Here is a 17,198-nt window from a genome sequence, read left to right on the forward strand (position 1 = left end):
TGCGGAAGTTCTGGAATGGGGGAAGCAAAGGGGTTGCTAGAGGAAGTGAAGAGTTCTGATTTCTATTTTGACAGAAGAGTGTTAAAGCAAAATTTTAGCTTGACAGAAAATTGAAATATAGAACCATAAAGGTGTCCAAGGTTTGAGAAATAGATCATATCTTTGCAAGAACTCTTATTAATGTAAAGTATTTTATATGCCAGAGAAAATGTCTTGAAGATTCTATTATCTCCTTACCCCACCTACCACACTTACCCTGCAGTGTTGCAGACGCTTTCCATTAGACATATTTCTAGGGCTTGAATCGCTAATTCATCTGGTACTGTCTCTCCTTTATATAAATGCCATTTTATCACAAGTGCCAGCTCTGTGTCAGACTGTTGGTTTAATATATATCGCAAAGCATCTCCCATAGACAGACGCTTTAAACCATATTCCTTTGAAAAAGTTCGAGCAACTGAAAAGCATCAATCATATTATTTAATCATATTCTATTAAATCAATTAATCAGTTAACCTTAGGTGCAGCTTCTGGTTAATGATATCTGTGTTTTGCATTCTTGCAAGAAATGTTGGAAATTAAAAGGAGTATATATGTATATAGAACAAATATTGTCAAAGTGTCATTAATATTTCAGTTATGGTTTGGTGATTTAATTAGTCAGGTCTGTGGGGTTTTAAAACATTTGTTTCTCCCTGATTAATTTTAAGTTTAGTTTCATTTTTTTTAACACAGCAGATGGGTCTTTGAAACTACTCCCAGCTCTGTGCTGGGGTTGCCAAGGTCAACATTTGCTCTAGCTCACTGAATATACCTCCGCCCTATTCCCTCCTTAAAACTAATTTAGGTAATTTATTCACTTCTCAGGGATAAAGCTGAACATGTCTATAAGTATGTAGGACTTACTAATCTATGTTTTATTTTTAAATAAACAAACCAACAGTTAACCTTTTTTTCCTTTCTACAGAAAGAGCCAGATTTTCACGAGTTTTATAAGGCATCTTACATGTTCTGATACTATGTGTGCTAATAGTTGATGATGTGTCCAAAATAGTACTTGTTTTTTTTGGGGGGGTTACACCAATCTCTGTGCTCAGAAATCGCTTCTGGAAGGTTCAGGGAAACATATGGGATGCCTGGAATCGAACCCAGGTCCATCTCAGGTTGGCCACTCATGCAAGTCAAACACACTACCAGTGTGCTATCTCTCTGGCCCCAACACTTTTTTTCACACTACTTGGTCACTGGATTCTACCATTTCCTAATCTAGCCATGATTTCTGATTCCATGTTACAGTCAGAATAGTTAATCCTATACAGTCAGGTCTCAGTCTTTCAGGAAATAATTTATAAAAATCTTAATAGCAGGCTGAAGTGATAGTATAGTGGGTTGGGAGTTTACCTTTGTACATAGAATCCTGGTTTAATCCCCAGGATCCTATATGGTCCCCTGAGCCTACCAGGAATAATTGTTGAGCTCAGAGCCAGGAGTAACTCCTGAACATTATCACGTGTGGCCCCTAAACAAAAACAAATTATAGTAGCATAACTGATATTTTAGTAATAATACGTGGTGTTTCTGGTCATTTTCTTCCTGTGATCTTAATTCATATTTTCAACTATTTCATAAAATAGGTAGAGTGGATATTGAAATACTAGTTTCTAGGTGAAAAAACTAAAGTTCACTAAAGTGAGAGGATCAGGGGTCCTCAAAATTTTTAAACAGGGGACCAGTTCACTGTCCTTCAGACTGTTGGAGGGCCATATTATAGTAAAAACAAAAATTATGAACAAATTTCTATGCACACTGCATATATCTTATTTAGAAGTGAAGAAACAAAATGGGAATAAATACAATATGTGGCCCACGGGCTGTAGCTTGAGGACCATTCTAGACACTAATAGTTAATACCATTGTCTGAGGACAGACCAGACTTCCACCAAGGCTTCCAGTAACTGATAAAGGTCGCCCACCTGTGCTTGGGATGAGTCCTCCTAAGACAAATTGAGGGCATCTGCTCACTCTATCAGGTCACCTAGCAGCGTGAGGCTGCCCCTCTAGAAGCAGATTCCCAGAACAAAAGAGCACTTGATCTTAGCTTTGAAATAGAGGCACAGCCACCAACCACAGAAAACAAATTAAAATGACACTGAGGGAACAGAACTTCTAGAACCACAAAGAAAGACTTCATCATAAGTTCCACTTCCTGACCTGTGCAGATACCGAGATCTCTAGATACCGAGGTCTGATTTTATCACCCAGTACGAAGCAGAAGCCTTCCATACACCACAAAAGCACCAAGGGGAGAGTAAATGAACCTGAAAGGAGTCTATAGTTTATCTCATGACAATATACTTCAAGGGTGAAGAAACCCTGTTTTTCTTAGGCCAAGGGAATTTCTTTTCGAATGACCCCAATATTTACTGTGCCTGTGCAGGAGGGAAGGAAAAAGAAAAAAAAAAAGGCAAAAAGCACAAATTTATTTTTATTTATTTATTTATCTAGTTTTTGCCAATTTATTTGTTTTGGTGTGGTTATTGCAGTTGTCTCCGTTCATATTTAGTTTTCTTTTTCTTTTTTTCTTTTCTCCCTTTATGTGCTGTGCCATATTTTTTATCTCAAGACCATGGCCTTTATGTGGTGCTTATCTTTATTGTTGGAGTGTTCACTGGATGTTTTATTTGACATTTCTTTTTGTACTGTTGTGGTATTCCACCTTCTTTTTTCCTTTCGTCTCTCAAAACTAGGATGAGAGCTCCCAGAAGGACTCCGCCCATTTTCGGTGTATTTGATGTTTTCCCCAGTTTATTACTTTTTTCTTCTTCAAACAAAACCACATAAGTTGAACTATCTAGTCCAGCCTCCCTACTAGAGTGGGAAATAAGGGAGGTACCAAGACCAAACAGGTGTAGGACCACTAAGTAGTTAGCTAGGCGCAGAGGGGACCACTTATTCTGGAAGCCCCAGGGGTTAGGGAGGAGGATATGGGAGGTAGGACAGAACGGAGGTGGAGGGAGGACAATTAGGTGATGGAAACTCCCCTAATTTTATGTTAATATGTACCTAAAATATTATTGTCAATGATATGTAGGCCACTATGATTAAAATAAAAATTATATTTAAAAAATAAATAGAGGCACAGCTAAGACTTTTATTTTAAAGCTCTTAAAAGAACACTTTTGCAATTTGACATCTTGTAAAAATTGGCTTCTGTTTCAAAAAATAAATGAAACAACAGACTGTTTTGTCTGTATTTCCAAGCCTTTTGCTTTTATAGTGGATTTTAATTAAAATAATTTATTTTTTTGAATTGTAATGCAAGTTTATTAAACTCTCTGTTCCACTAAGACCTCTAAGCTTCTGTACACTACCTAAATGGAACAAAATAGTTAGCTTAAACAGTGCCATACATTCCATTGCACCGGATTAAGTCAAACTCTTCTCTTTAGCCACAGCTACCCTGCTCAGTTGAGGCCTAATTTTATGCCTGGCAGCCAAAGAACTGCTCCTGAGGCAACATTATAAGCTAGGCCTTATTCCTTTGACCAAGTTGTTCTGTAAAGTCATTTGCAATCCACTTTCTTTTCATTGGAAACAAATTAGTACTGCCTGGAGGGAACAATGTGAACATTGAACCACAGTCTTTTTGGTGCAGCATACCACAAATGCACCATTTTTTTATAATAATAATTTTTATTTTGACCAAAGTGGATTACATATCTTTCACAGTAATATTTGAGGCACATATTAACATTGAATCAGGGGAATTCCCACGACCAAAGTTGTCCTCCCACCAGCCCTGTTCCTAGTATGCATTCCGTATCCCCCCCCCTCCCCTACCCTTCAGGCTGCTAGTATAAAGTGGTCCCCTCTGGGTCTAGCTTGTTGTAGATTGGGTATCAGTTTTGTTGTCATTGGCTTTGGGTTTGATGTTTAAGTTTGATCATTTTTATTATTATTTAGTGCTCATACAACTGTTTAGTTGTATGTTTAGTCTTGGTATCCTCCATTATTTCCCCCTTGATTTGAGAGGCGGAACAAGATGGTTCAAGTTATGTGGTTCTGTTTGAAGAAAAAAAAAATAAAATGGGGTAAAACTCAAACAAGCAAAAAATGGGCAGAGTCCTTCTAGACTAGAGGCTATAAATATTATGTTGGGAGAAGAAGGGAAAAAGGAAGAAAAACACAACAACAATACAAAAAGAAAAATCAAACAAGAAATCCAAAAAGCACCACAGCAATAAAGACAACCACCACACAATAAAATGAAAACAAAACAAAGCACAAAAATTAAAACAACAATAGCAACAACAGTAACAAAACCAAAAAAAAAATACTTTGTGCTTCTTTTATTTTTTTCTGCAAAGGCACAGTAAATATTGGGGAAATTAGAAAAAGAATTTCCTTGATCTAAGAAATGCAGAGTTTCTCTGCCCTTGAAGTATACTGTCATGAGAATAACTACAGACTTCTTGCTTGTTCATTTACTTTCCCCTAGGTCCTTTTGTAGTGTATGGAAAACTTCTGCTCTGTCATGGATGATGAAATCAGACCTCTGTATCTAGAGATCTTGATATCTGCACAGGTCAAAGAATGGAGCCTGTGATGAAGTCTTTCTTTGCAGTTCTAGTAGTTCTGTTCCATCACAGTTGTTTTAATCAGTCTTCTGTAGTTGGTGGTCTTGGTTTTTGCACTGATCCTAGAATGAAGCCTAGTATCCTATTATGTTTCCAGAAGACCTGTTCAGTTGCAGTTGTCTCAGTCAGACCTCTGGAATTAGAGATCGTGGTTGTTCTACAGATCATAGACCAAAGCCTAGACTAGGGCTTTTTTATTGGTCCCAGTTCTGCCCAGTCATGGTTGTTACAGTCAGACTTCTGTAGATAGCGACCTTAGCTTTTGCACTGATCAAAGGATGGCAAGTCTTCTGATTTCATCTTATCGTTAGATGGTGAGGTAAGAACACCTGCTCTTAGATTAAGTTGTTGCCATAAAATAATTTATTTTTAAGAGTAGACTTATGTATATAGAAAAACTAATTACAAAAATGAGCTTGTTCTTGTTCATACCCTCTTCTCACTCATGTTGGTGGGATTTTGTTGAAAAATCAATACTGTTTTTTTTATTCTTATCTTTTGAGAAACATTTTTGTGAACATTTAAAATGTGACTATCCAGGGCCAGAGATAACATAGCTGGAGGGCATTTGCCTTGCAAGCAGCCCATGCAGGACAGACAGTGGTTCGAATCCTGGCATCCCGTCTGTTCCCCCTGAGCCTGCCAGGAGCAATTTCTGAGCTCAGAGCAAGGAGTAACCCCTGAGTGCAGCCGGGTGTGACCCAAAAATGTAAGTAAGTAAATACAAAAATAAACAAATAAATAAAATGTGACTATCGGGGGACGGAGTGATAGCACAGCAGTAAGGCTTTTGCCTTGCACATGGCCAACACAGGATGGACCCTGGTTTGAATCCCAGAATTCCTTATGTTCCTCCTAGCCTGCCAGAAGCGACTTTTGACCACAGAGATAAGAGTAACCCTTGTGGGCCCGGAGAGATAGCACAGCGGTGTTTGCCTTGCAAGCAGTCGATCCAGGACCTAAGGTGGTTGGTTCGAATCCCGGTGTCCCATATGGTCCCCTGTGCCTGCCAGGAGCTATTTCTGAGCAGCAGATAGCCAGGAGTAACCCCTGAGCACCGCCAGGTGTGGCCCAAAAACCAAAAAAAAAAAAAAAAAAAAAAAAGAGTAACCCTTGAGTGCCGCAGTTTGTGACCCAAAAACAAACAAACAAAAAAAGTGACTATTGAGGAAATTTTGGGTCATATTCAGAAGTTTTAATAGGGAAGACAAATCTTTCTTCTGAAATGCTGGAACAAAAATATCCTCTATTATTTTTGGAGGCAAGTTAACCTTTGACCTCTTATCTTTCTTTTATTTTCTATTCAGTCAGTCGTTGAGTCTTATAATTATTCTTATATAGTTGTGGTTTATTTTCATAGCTATGAAGTCTATTTACATTATTATCATATTATGTTGAAATAATACAACCAAACCATTGTTGGATTGTTTGCTTAAAATAACCACCAATACCAAAGTCCAAATTTTTATATAACTCATTCATTTTATTCCCCCAACAAAGATGAAAAGAGTGAGTTTGTATTTTTTTTTAACAAATAACTCAGTAGGTTGTATTTATAAAATGTTTGAAATGTAATTTTGTGTCAATAAAAACTTAATAGTCTTTTGGTTACATTTAAAAGTGGTACTTATTTGCAGTGTCCTGCATTTTCAAAAGTTTTGTTATTAGGTTGTGCTAATCAAAAAGAATTTTATTGTTTATAATTTTTTTTTTTTTTTGCTTTTTGGGCCATACCCGGTAATGCTCAGGGGCTACTCCTGGTATGCACTAAGAAATCACTCCTGGCTTGGTGGACCATAGAGACGCTGGGGGATCAAACCACGGTCTGTCCTAGGTTAGCGCATGCAAGGCAAATACCCTACCACTTATACCACTACTCCGGCCCCTGTTTTATAATTTTTGATTATATAAAATATATTTGTTTATAAAAAATGAAATTGGAGGCTTGGGGTTGGTCTTGAACACCCAGACAGGAGTAGCTCCTGAACACCTTTTGATATAGGGTAACCCACCAAAATAAAAAAATTGAAAATATATTGGGCAAACTTACTGTCCTTTTCTTTTGCACTGGAAAAGGTTACAAAATTATAAGAATAGTTGAGGCTTTTAATTCTTTAAAATATTCTTCTAAAATCATTTGTCTCTGGGGTGTTTTGACATAGCTGATATTATTAAATGTCTCCTTTTTAGTTATTATACTGTTTAGGCTTTCCACCTCTTTTTTTGTTTATTTGTTTTTGGGCCACATCCTGTAGTGTCAAAGCTTACTCTGCATTTTGCACTCAGAAATCACTTCTGGAGGCTCACGGAACCAGTTGTGGTGTCAGAAATGAGATCTAGGTTACACTAGGTTTAACCTAATACACAAAGTACATTTGTATCGTATGACATCTGTACAACAGTTCTGGCCCAGTCTTATATTTTCAGTCATTTTGGATAGTTACTTCTTGGGGTGGCACTAGTTTCAGGGAAATTTTTATGCTAGAGCTTAATAAAGAAAAATACATATTTTTGAAACTACTATTTTTTTTTGTTTTGTTTTGTTTTTTGGGCCACACCCGGTGACGCTCAGAGGTTACTCCTGGCTATGCGCTCAGAAGTCGCTCCTGGCTTGGGGGACCATATGGGACGCCGGGGGATCGAACCGTGGTCCGTCCTAGGGTAGCGCAGGTAAGGCAGGCACCTTACCTTTAGCGCCACCGCCCGGCCCCGAAACTACTATTTTTTATAACCTTTAATTCTTTAAATAAAAATTTTATTTTTAATTGGTTGAAGTTCTGTGCCTTATAATACTATTTTTTTTTTTTTTTTGGTTTTTGGGCCACACCCGGCATTGCTCAGGGGTTACTCCTGGCTGTCTGCTCAGAAATAGCTCCTGGCAGGCACGGGGGGGACCATATGGGACACCGGGATTCGAACCAACCACCTTTGGTCCTGGATCGGCTGCTTGCAAGGCAAACGCCGCTGTGTTATCTCTCCGGCCCCGCCTTATAATACTATTAATGATGGGTTCTCATGTACATCATTTCAACAGTACTCACAACAACAGTGTATCCACTTCCCTCTCCCAAGGAACCCTACTTTAAAACCCTGTCCCCCCAACTCAAGGTAAATACATACTTACCTGTAGTTTTACCAGATTTTGGAGGCCCCACAATTGCAATTCTAATGGGTATAGTAGGCTTAGGCTCTGGTTGGCAGATATATTTGATTGGATTCTTCATAAACTTTTCTTTATTTTTCTTGTTGGATAAAAAATAAATATACTGACGATGGACTACAGGATACAATGGATTCTCTACATTTTCAACAGGTCTTATTGTGTCTCCTTCACTTAGCTATAACAGACACAATTAAATTTGTTAGCTTCAATTTGTTCTGCACTTTCCTCCCAAATATTTGAAAAACTTCCAATTCATAAAATAAGAAAATCTTATGGAATAGGAAACTAATTATAATATAATGTTAATATTCAATTTCATATCAAATTGGTACATAGTATAGGGGGTTAAAACATTTCCTTTGCATGAGGTTGACCCCAGTTAGATCCCTGACACCACTTGTGTATCCCTGAGCAGAGTCAGGTGTATGCCTTGAGCACCACCGTGAAAGTATCCAACAACCCTGAAATTTTTACAGCTTTCTACAAAGGGGGCACACTTCAGTGGTGCTTTGGGGTCTCCTCTGATGGTATTCAAGAAACCATGTGGTCTCAGGAGTCAAACCCTGCCCTTCTTTATGCAAAGCATGCACTCAGCCTGTTGAGCTATTTCTCCAGCTCCTAAAAGCCCTTCACTTTAAAACATTATAGTTTTGGTTCTCTAACAATGTCTTTAGAGGTATACTAAAAGATTCTGCCAAGTAATGTGTAGTTGTTTCTATGTATTTCTGTGTCAACTTATCCTCATGAAATGTCTATTCCTAAGGTGATATAATTGATGAAAATATGTCCCACAAACCCACAGTTCGAAAACTTGATGCTCCGGTAAATTTCTGATTGTGTTGAACATATGCCCTTACCCCCCTCCATAACACAGTTCTGATTTTTTCCATTCTTCTTTTCTCATTTTTCATTCCCAAATTATTGATAAGTATAATTCATTTTAATACATGCTCTATTCAATTCTCTACAAACTACCATAATGTTTCTATATTTCAGATAATATTTGTTTCTCTTAACACTTGTGGTTGAAATGAAGAAGGTAGCATGATAAAGTAGAATTGCAATTGATTGTGTCAATAGTATCCAAGAAAAAGGACAAGAACTGTACAGATGGTTTTTTTCTGGAAACTTTCTCCAAAATTATATTTTATTAATGATCGATAACAGTAACTTATATAATTAGGAACAATGATATATTGAGCACTTTCAAAAATAAACAAGTACTGTTGCAATCATTTTATAGTAGTTTACTAATTTAACTATTGTAATAAGTAACTTTTGTTGTAATAATAACTTTATATTTATTTTATGTTTTATTATAATTTAGGTGCCATGAATGTAATAGTCTGAACACTTTTATTTTTGATATACAAATTTATTGGATCACTGTCCATAAAGTTATGAACACTCTGAGAGTGAGCCAATTAAAATAATTTAAAATAATTTAAATCCTTTAAAATAATTTAGTTAGCATAGGTCATATGTTCATATGTTTGCAATAATATTGATACTTATGGTTTGGGGGTGGACTACTTAAAATTTGTTTTATAATTTAATGACATGGTTATAATAGTCTGAATGAATGTTAATGGTTTGGAGTACAAAGTACCTTCACCACTTTCTAAGAGCTTAGACCCTACCTCACTGGTTATAAACTACTCTCATTCCCATTATAAAGATGTCACTGGGGTTTAGAATTTTGTCCAATGTCACAAGGCTAGTAAATGGTGATTCTTCATTCAGGTAATCTAGCTCCACAGGCTATGGTGTTCATATTACCAATGAAAACAGGAGGGTACACTGGTTTAGAGAGCAGGTTGCTATCATAGTGCATTCTTTTATTGTCTTTATAGTACTTTATACTATGTTTCTTTGCTGATTGATTACTTTCATCCTTTCCCAACACAGTACAATATAATCTTCATGGCAAAAGATACCTTATCTATTTCATTGATTACTCAATAGTTCAGGACTAGAACAGTGATGAGCATGCTCTTGATTTACATTTGTTAAAAAATCATTCAATATTTTAAGTCCATATATTCCCATGGGACTAAATATATTTACCCATATTGCATAAGTGTAGAAGTTAAGATGCTTGCCTTGTAGATAGGTAGGAAACCCAGGTTTTATTCCTGGCAGTGCATGGTCTCCCACACACTACTGGAAGTATCCTCTGTACACAGCAACCTTCCTCTACCTTCCCTCAATACAATAAAATTTTACAAGTTTTAAAATAATCTTCTGTCTTTTTTTTAGATACAGTTTTACCACTCCTACCTATCCTTTCTTTGTTTTTTTTTTTGTTTGTTTGTTTGTTTGGTTTTTTTTTTCTGCTGCTTTAGTGACTGTTACCTGCACTTGGCAGTGGTGCTTGTTGGAAGTTGTGCATTTGTAGGCTTTAGATTTGTGCTTGTTGGGGGTTGCACACACTAGTTGTAATGCTTTCTGGAGATTACACACTTTAGTTGTGGTGGTCACATACAGTAAATCTGTCTCTTTGTAGTGGTACTGGGGATCATGAACTGCAATGTTGCAGGGATCATGTTCAGCATTTGGAGCAGTGTCAGGGCCCAAAGGTCAATCCTCAATGCCTGCAGGGTAGGCATTTTATTACAGAGTTATTTCTGGTCCTCCTTTGATGTGCTTTTGTTGTTTTTCAGCACGTGCAAGGAAAAAGTACCTGTACTCTCTCTCTCCAGCCTTTGATGTACTTTTAAAAAAGCAACAGCACCATCAGACACATTTGCTGATCTTACCTTCACAGGGTCCCAATAGCCAAATGTACTGATATACTTGTAGGTAAAATTGATCATTTTCTGGGCAAGCTGTGATGATATTGGATAGCATTTCTCAAAAATGCTTGCCCGATTTTCTACCAGTGGCTTCAGTTTTGTATTCAAGATGTATTCAACTATGCGGACTTTTCGTGATCCATTAACATGAATTACTGGTATCATAAGCTTCTCAAATTCATCCTGACAATTAAAAAGTTAAAACTAATTAAATTAAGTGAGAAAAGACTAGTAATTTTCTATTACAGCATATACACACAACAGCTGACTGGCTATCTCAGACTACCTCAGTCTATAGAACAAATATTTTTTACTCTGACTGGCTATGTGCTGGCACCTAAACCTTTATTCCTATGCTGTTGTCATGTTGCTTGCCCTCATGTTAGTAGCTTGTTATCACAGTTGTAATTTGTGCTGACAAAAGAGCTATATGTCTATCAAATTTATATATATTTATATAAATCTCTAAAAGAGGTTTTTTTTTTGCAATGATAAAGAGATCAACCAGGATATACACTATAATGCTTTTTAAAAAAATTATCAAATGATTGTCTCTAAAAGAGATTTCTTTTGTGATATTAAAGAAATCAACCAGGGTATATACACTATAATGTCTTTTTTTTTCCTCACTATAATGCCTTTTAAAAATATTCTCAAATGATTGTCTCTAAAAGAGATTTCTTTTGTGATGTTAAAGAAATCAACTAGGGTATATACACTATAATGTCTTTTAAAATAATTCTTAAATAATACTTTTTGAATAATTGAAAAAGAAAACAGAATACTAACCTGTATGCTTTGCATATTACTCATATCTAGCTCAAACTTTTCTCCTAATTCAATTCTCAGGCGTTCAATTGCTTCAGATTCCTGTTCTTCTTCTTCCTCATTAAAATCTTCCTCATCTTTTGGAAACTCATCTTCTAGGATATTTTCAATATCATCCTCCTCATTGTCTGGCTCTTCCTCAGTTGTTTCATCATCATCTTTACCAAGCTAGGAAAAATATTCCATTTATTATAATAGGTATAAATTATATGAGGGGACATATATATGCTTTACAGTGGTATATTTAGAAATATATGGGCCAGAAAGATAGCATGGAGGTAAGGCATTTGCCTTACATGCAGAGGGAAGGTGGTTTGAATCCCAGCATCCCATATGATACCTGAGCCTGCCAGGAGCGATTTCTGAGTGTAGAGCCAGGAGTAACCCCTGAGGGCTGTCAGGTGTGACCCAAAAACAAACAAACAAAAAAAAATAAAAGAAAGAAAAATGTATAACTTTATCGTTTGATCCTCATTACTACATGACCCCTTGAACATCACTGGATATGACCCAAGTGGCCCCCAGCATTTATGACATTTAGCATTGCAGCTGAGACAAAAACACAGTTTTTTTTCCCAGAACTGCACTGAGCATTTTAAAGAGTGAGCCCCCATCATGACCTCCCCAATAGCTCTATTGGATGTGACCCCTATAAAAACTTAATGAGTAATAGTTTAAGTAAATATCTATTATCCAAAAATTTAATATTGTCTAGTCTCCCTATACCTTATAGACTCACTATACTTCTATAATGAGCTCATAAACAAGTATACTGGAGAGAGAATAGTTAGTGAATTGATAGTAAATGATAGTCTATAGTTGCCAGATTATGTCTTCAGCATTACATATTAGAAATATTACATAGCAATAATTTATACAAATAAAAATGTAGAAAACACACTAGGCTGTGTTACCTTGAACAAGATTAGTAAAACAGGATCAATAAAGTTTACCTAATTTTACTTACAAGATTGCAGAGAATAGTCAATGTGTGAAAAGTTCTTCGAAGAAGTAAACATGCACAAAATATTCACTGGTTAGACGGCTATTATATAATAGCTACTAGTATCACTGCCTAAAGTCTATACTAATAGAACAGTATAGGAACTTAAGAAGACCATAAAACATCTGAATAAACAAGAATAATAATACAGACAATAGAATCAAGAGACCCAAACTACAAGCTATACACAAAAGGGACTTGTAACACTAGCAGTCCAGGGGGCTAAGGGTGGAGTTATAGGATGCCTGCTGGGAACATCGGTGGAAGGAAGTCAACACTGGTGGTAGGAATTGCCTTAATTCACTCTCACTATGTACCTTAAATACAACTGTGAAGACTTGTAATTCACATTGGTCTCAATAAAAATTATTTAAAAAAAAAAGAAAAATAATACAAAGAGATTATTCAAAACTCTGGAAAGGTACTGTGATTAAATGATCCTACATAGATCCTAAGTATTATATAGTTCACTTTGCATAAAAATAAACTACATTGGAGTGAGTGAGAAATGGCTGCAGGTGGGGGTTTCCAGGCAGAGTGCTGACTGCTCTACCTGCAGAATCTCCACCGGGCTGTGCTTCTTCTGAGGAACTGAGCACCGGAAGGGAGCCCTGTCCTACCCTTCTCTGTCTTTCCTGAACTCTGGAAGCTCTCCTCAGAGCCCTGGGAAGCGAACCCCAAAGAAACTACATTCGGGAGCTACCCAGCGAGCCAGTGAGTGAGTGAGAAATGGCTGCAGGTGGGGGTTTCCAGGCAGAGTGCTGACTGCTCTACCTGCAGAATCTCCACCGGGCTGTGCTTCTTCTGAGGAACTGAGCACCGGAAGGGAGCCCTGTCCTACCCTTCTCTGTCTTTCCTGAACTCTGGAAGCTCTCCTCAGAGCCCTGGGAAGCGAACCCCAAAGAAACTACATTCGGAGGCTACCCAGCGAGCCAGTGACTCTCCTCAGATTCCTGGGAAGTCAACCCCAAAAATACAGCATTCTGAAGCTGCCCAGCGAATGAGTGAAAACTACGCCTGACCAGTGAGGCCCGACTGTGAAAAACTGTGAGTGCTGCCTGTGTGTGTCTCTCTGCTATCCCGTTGCATAAACCTCCTGAGAGTGGGCTGAAAAGAGGCTCCAGAAGGCACTTAGCTCTACTTCACTACGCAGCCCGTGCGCTCTTTCTAAAAAAAGAACACCATCACAAGAAGAAAAAAACCACACTAAGAACTGTACTGGATCACAGAAGCAAGAATTTCTATCCAGACTGTCTTCTCTGCTGCGTGCTTGGGCCTAAGATTTGATCCTGTGTGAGGCTTCATCCACGGAGGACTCCCCTACCTTGGAGGCAAGTCGGCCCATCCAGAAAGGGCGGAGCCAGAGAAGTGTGTTGCCTGCATCATATAACCAATGAATACCACCACAACACGTAGAAAAACCCACAATACAAGTGTGACAATGGGGAAACAACGCAGGCCAGCATCAGACATAGAGAATGAAGATGACAATTCTGATGACCAGTTAACGACCAACCAACTAATCAATCTCTCAGATAAGGACTTTAGAGTAGCAATATGGAATATACTCAAAGAACTCAAAGAAACCATGAATAGAATAGAACAGAACACTAATAAAAATCAAGAAAATATGAAGACAGAAATCACAAAACTCCAAACTGAAATAACATGTCAAATAACAGGCCTGAAAAAAATCAGTAAACAAAGTGAATGACAAAATGGATAAGCTCTGGGACAGGGTATCAGAAGCTGAGAATAGACTTGGTGCTGTGGAAGATGAGATACATAACAATTCCATACAACAGGAGAGATTGGAAAAAAAACTTAAAACAAATGAACAGACAATGGAAAAATTAGTCAAAGAATGGGAACAGATGAAAATAGAGGTCTATGATAAGATCAACAGAAACAACTTAAGAATCATTGGAGTCCCAGAGACCCAGGAAGAAAATTTCCAGGAAGAATCAACGGTCAAGAACATCATTAAAGAGAAACTCCCAGAGCTAAAGAATATATGTGATCAAATCCTGCATGCTCGAAGAGTACCAACCAAAAGAGACCCAAGAAAAACCACCCCAAGACACATCCTAGTCACAATGACAAATCCCACAGATAGAGACAGAATTCTGAAAACAGCAAGATCAAAAGGGGAAATTACATTCAAGCAAGCATCCTTGAGATTTACAGCAGACCTGTCACCAGAAACACTAAATGCCAGAAAGCAGTGGTGGGATATTGTGACAAGACTGAATGAAATGAATGCTTCACCTAGAATACTGTACCCAGCAAAACTCACTTTCCGGTTTGACGGAAGAATACATGGTTTCACAGACAAAAAACAGCTCAGAAACTTTACAGACTCAAAACCAGTCTTAAGAGAAAAACTGAAAGACCTAATCTAAGATAAGACTGACCAAAAGACACACCAAATTTCGATATAAAGATGGCATTAAATCCCAGGACAATTCTTTCTCTCAACGTCAATGGACTAAATGCACCAGTTAAGAGACACAGAGTGGCTAAATGGATCAAAAAACTCAATCCAACCTTCTGCTGCCTACAAGAAACGCACCTGAATAGTCAGAACAAACATAGACTCAAAATAAAAGGCTGGAGAAAAGTTATCCAAGCAAACAACACCCATAAAAAAGCTGGAGTGGCCATACTAATATCAGATAATGCAAACTTTATACTCAGGAAGGTTGTAAGGGACAAAGATGGATATTTTATATTAATCAAGGGGTATGTAGAGCAAGAAGAAATAACTCTCCTAAACATATATGCACCAAATGAGGGGCCAGCAAAATATTTAAAACAACTGTTGACAAATCTGAAAAACAATATCAATAACAACACAATAATTGTGGGGGACCTCAACACTGCTTTGTCAACACTGGATAGGTCAACCAGACTGAAACCCAACAAGAATATAGTAGACCTGAGGAGAGAAATGGAAGAAAGAGGCCTAGTGGATATATATAGGACACTCCATCCCCAGAAACCTGGGTACACATTCTTCTCCAATGTACATGGGACATTCTCCAGGATAGACTACATGCTGGCACATAAAACATACCTCCATAAGATCAAGAGGATAGAAATTTTGCAGACTACCTTCGCTGACCACAAGGCTCTGAAATTATTTGTGAATTCCAAAGGGACTCAGAAGAAAAACTTTAACACCTGGAAGTTAAACAGCCTCATACTCAATAACCAGTGGGTCCGAGATAAAATCAAGAAGGAAATCAAAAGGTTTCTGGAAACAAATGACAATAAAGACACAAACTATCAGAACTTATGGGACACAGCAAAAGCAGTACTGAGAGGAAAATTTATAGCTTTGCAAGCACACATCAGGAAGGAAGAAGGAGCTTACCTGAGTAGCTTAATGACACAGCTAATAGAACTAGAAAGTACTCAACAAAAGGACCCAAAAATAGGAAGACAGAAGGAAATAACAAAGCTGAGAGCAGAAATCAACGAAGTGGAAACCCAAAAAACAATCCGAAAGATCAACGAAAGCAGAAGTTGGTTCTTCGAAAAAATAAACAAGATTGATAGACCACTGGCAAACCTAACAAAGAAAGAGAGAGAGAGAAACTTGATAACTCGTATTAGGAATGAAAAAGGAGAGATCACTACTGATATGACAGAGATTCAAAGGGTAATCAGAAACTACTTTGAAAAACTCTATGCCACTAAAAATGAGAACCTGGAAGAAATGGATAAATTCTTGGACTCTTATAATCTTCCACGGTTGAAAGAAGAGGATGTAGCATATCTAAACACCCCCATCTCCATTGATGAAATTAAAACAGTAATCAAATGTCTGCCCAAAAACAAAAGCCCAGGCCCAGATGGATTCACTAATGAATTCTATCAAACTTTCCAAGAGGAACTACTACCAATCCTGGCAAGACTCTTTCATGAAATTGAACAAGTGGAAACACTCCCAAATAGCTTTTATGAAGCCAACATCACCTTGATACCTAAACCAGACAGAGATGCTACGAAAAAAGAAAATTACAGACCAATATCGCTGATGAATGCAGATGCAAAGATCCTCAACAAAATCCTGGCAAATAGGATTCAATACCTCATTAAGAAGATCATCCACTACGATCAAGTAGGTTTCATCCCAGGAATGCAAGGATGGTTTAACATCCGTAAATCTATCAACATAATACACAACATCAACAACAAGAAAAATAAAAACCACATGATTATATCAATAGATGCAGAGAAAGCATTTGACAAGGTCCAACACCCATTCTTTTTTTTTTTTTTGGGCCACACCCTTTGACGCTCAGGGGTTACTCCTGGCTATGCGCTCAGAAGTTGCTCCTGGCTTCTTGGGGGACCATATGGGACGCCGGGGGATCGAACCGCGGTCCGTCCTAGGCTAGCGCAGGCAAGGCAGGCACCTTACCTCCAGCGCCACCGCCCGGCCCCCAACACCCATTCTTGATCAAAACTCTCAGCAAGATGGGAATGGAAGGAACCTTTCTCAATATAGTTAAGGCCATCTACCACAAGCCAGTGGCAAATATTATCCTTAATGGAGAAAAACTAAAAGCCTTCCCTCTAAATTCTGGCACAAGACAAGGCTGTCCTCTCTCACCACTCCTATTCAACATAGCACTGGAAGTACTTGCTATAGTGATTAGGCAAGAAAAAGATATCAAGGGAATCCAGATAGGAAAGGAAGAAGTCAAGCTCTCACTGTTTGCAGATGACATGATGCTCTACTTAGAAAACCCTAAAGACTCTAC

General features: G+C 37.8%; 2 protein-coding genes across 2 annotated transcripts in view; both read right to left on the bottom strand.

The window, feature by feature from the left end:
• SESN1 (sestrin 1) overlaps positions 1–17,198 on the bottom strand; it is a 595,113-nt gene that overhangs the window by 575,318 nt on the left and 2,597 nt on the right. The window lies entirely within an intron of this gene.
• AK9 (adenylate kinase 9) overlaps positions 1–17,198 on the bottom strand; it is a 190,930-nt gene that overhangs the window by 17,290 nt on the left and 156,442 nt on the right. Inside the window, 4 exon segments of the mRNA XM_049772605.1 lie at positions 256–457; positions 7,762–7,975; positions 10,560–10,778; positions 11,385–11,591. Coding sequence (XP_049628562.1) covers positions 256–457; positions 7,762–7,975; positions 10,560–10,778; positions 11,385–11,591 — 842 coding nt within the window.

The sequence above is a fragment of the Suncus etruscus genome, chromosome 4 (assembly GCF_024139225.1).
Source record: "Suncus etruscus isolate mSunEtr1 chromosome 4, mSunEtr1.pri.cur, whole genome shotgun sequence".
Lineage (NCBI taxonomy): Eukaryota > Metazoa > Chordata > Mammalia > Eulipotyphla > Soricidae > Suncus > Suncus etruscus.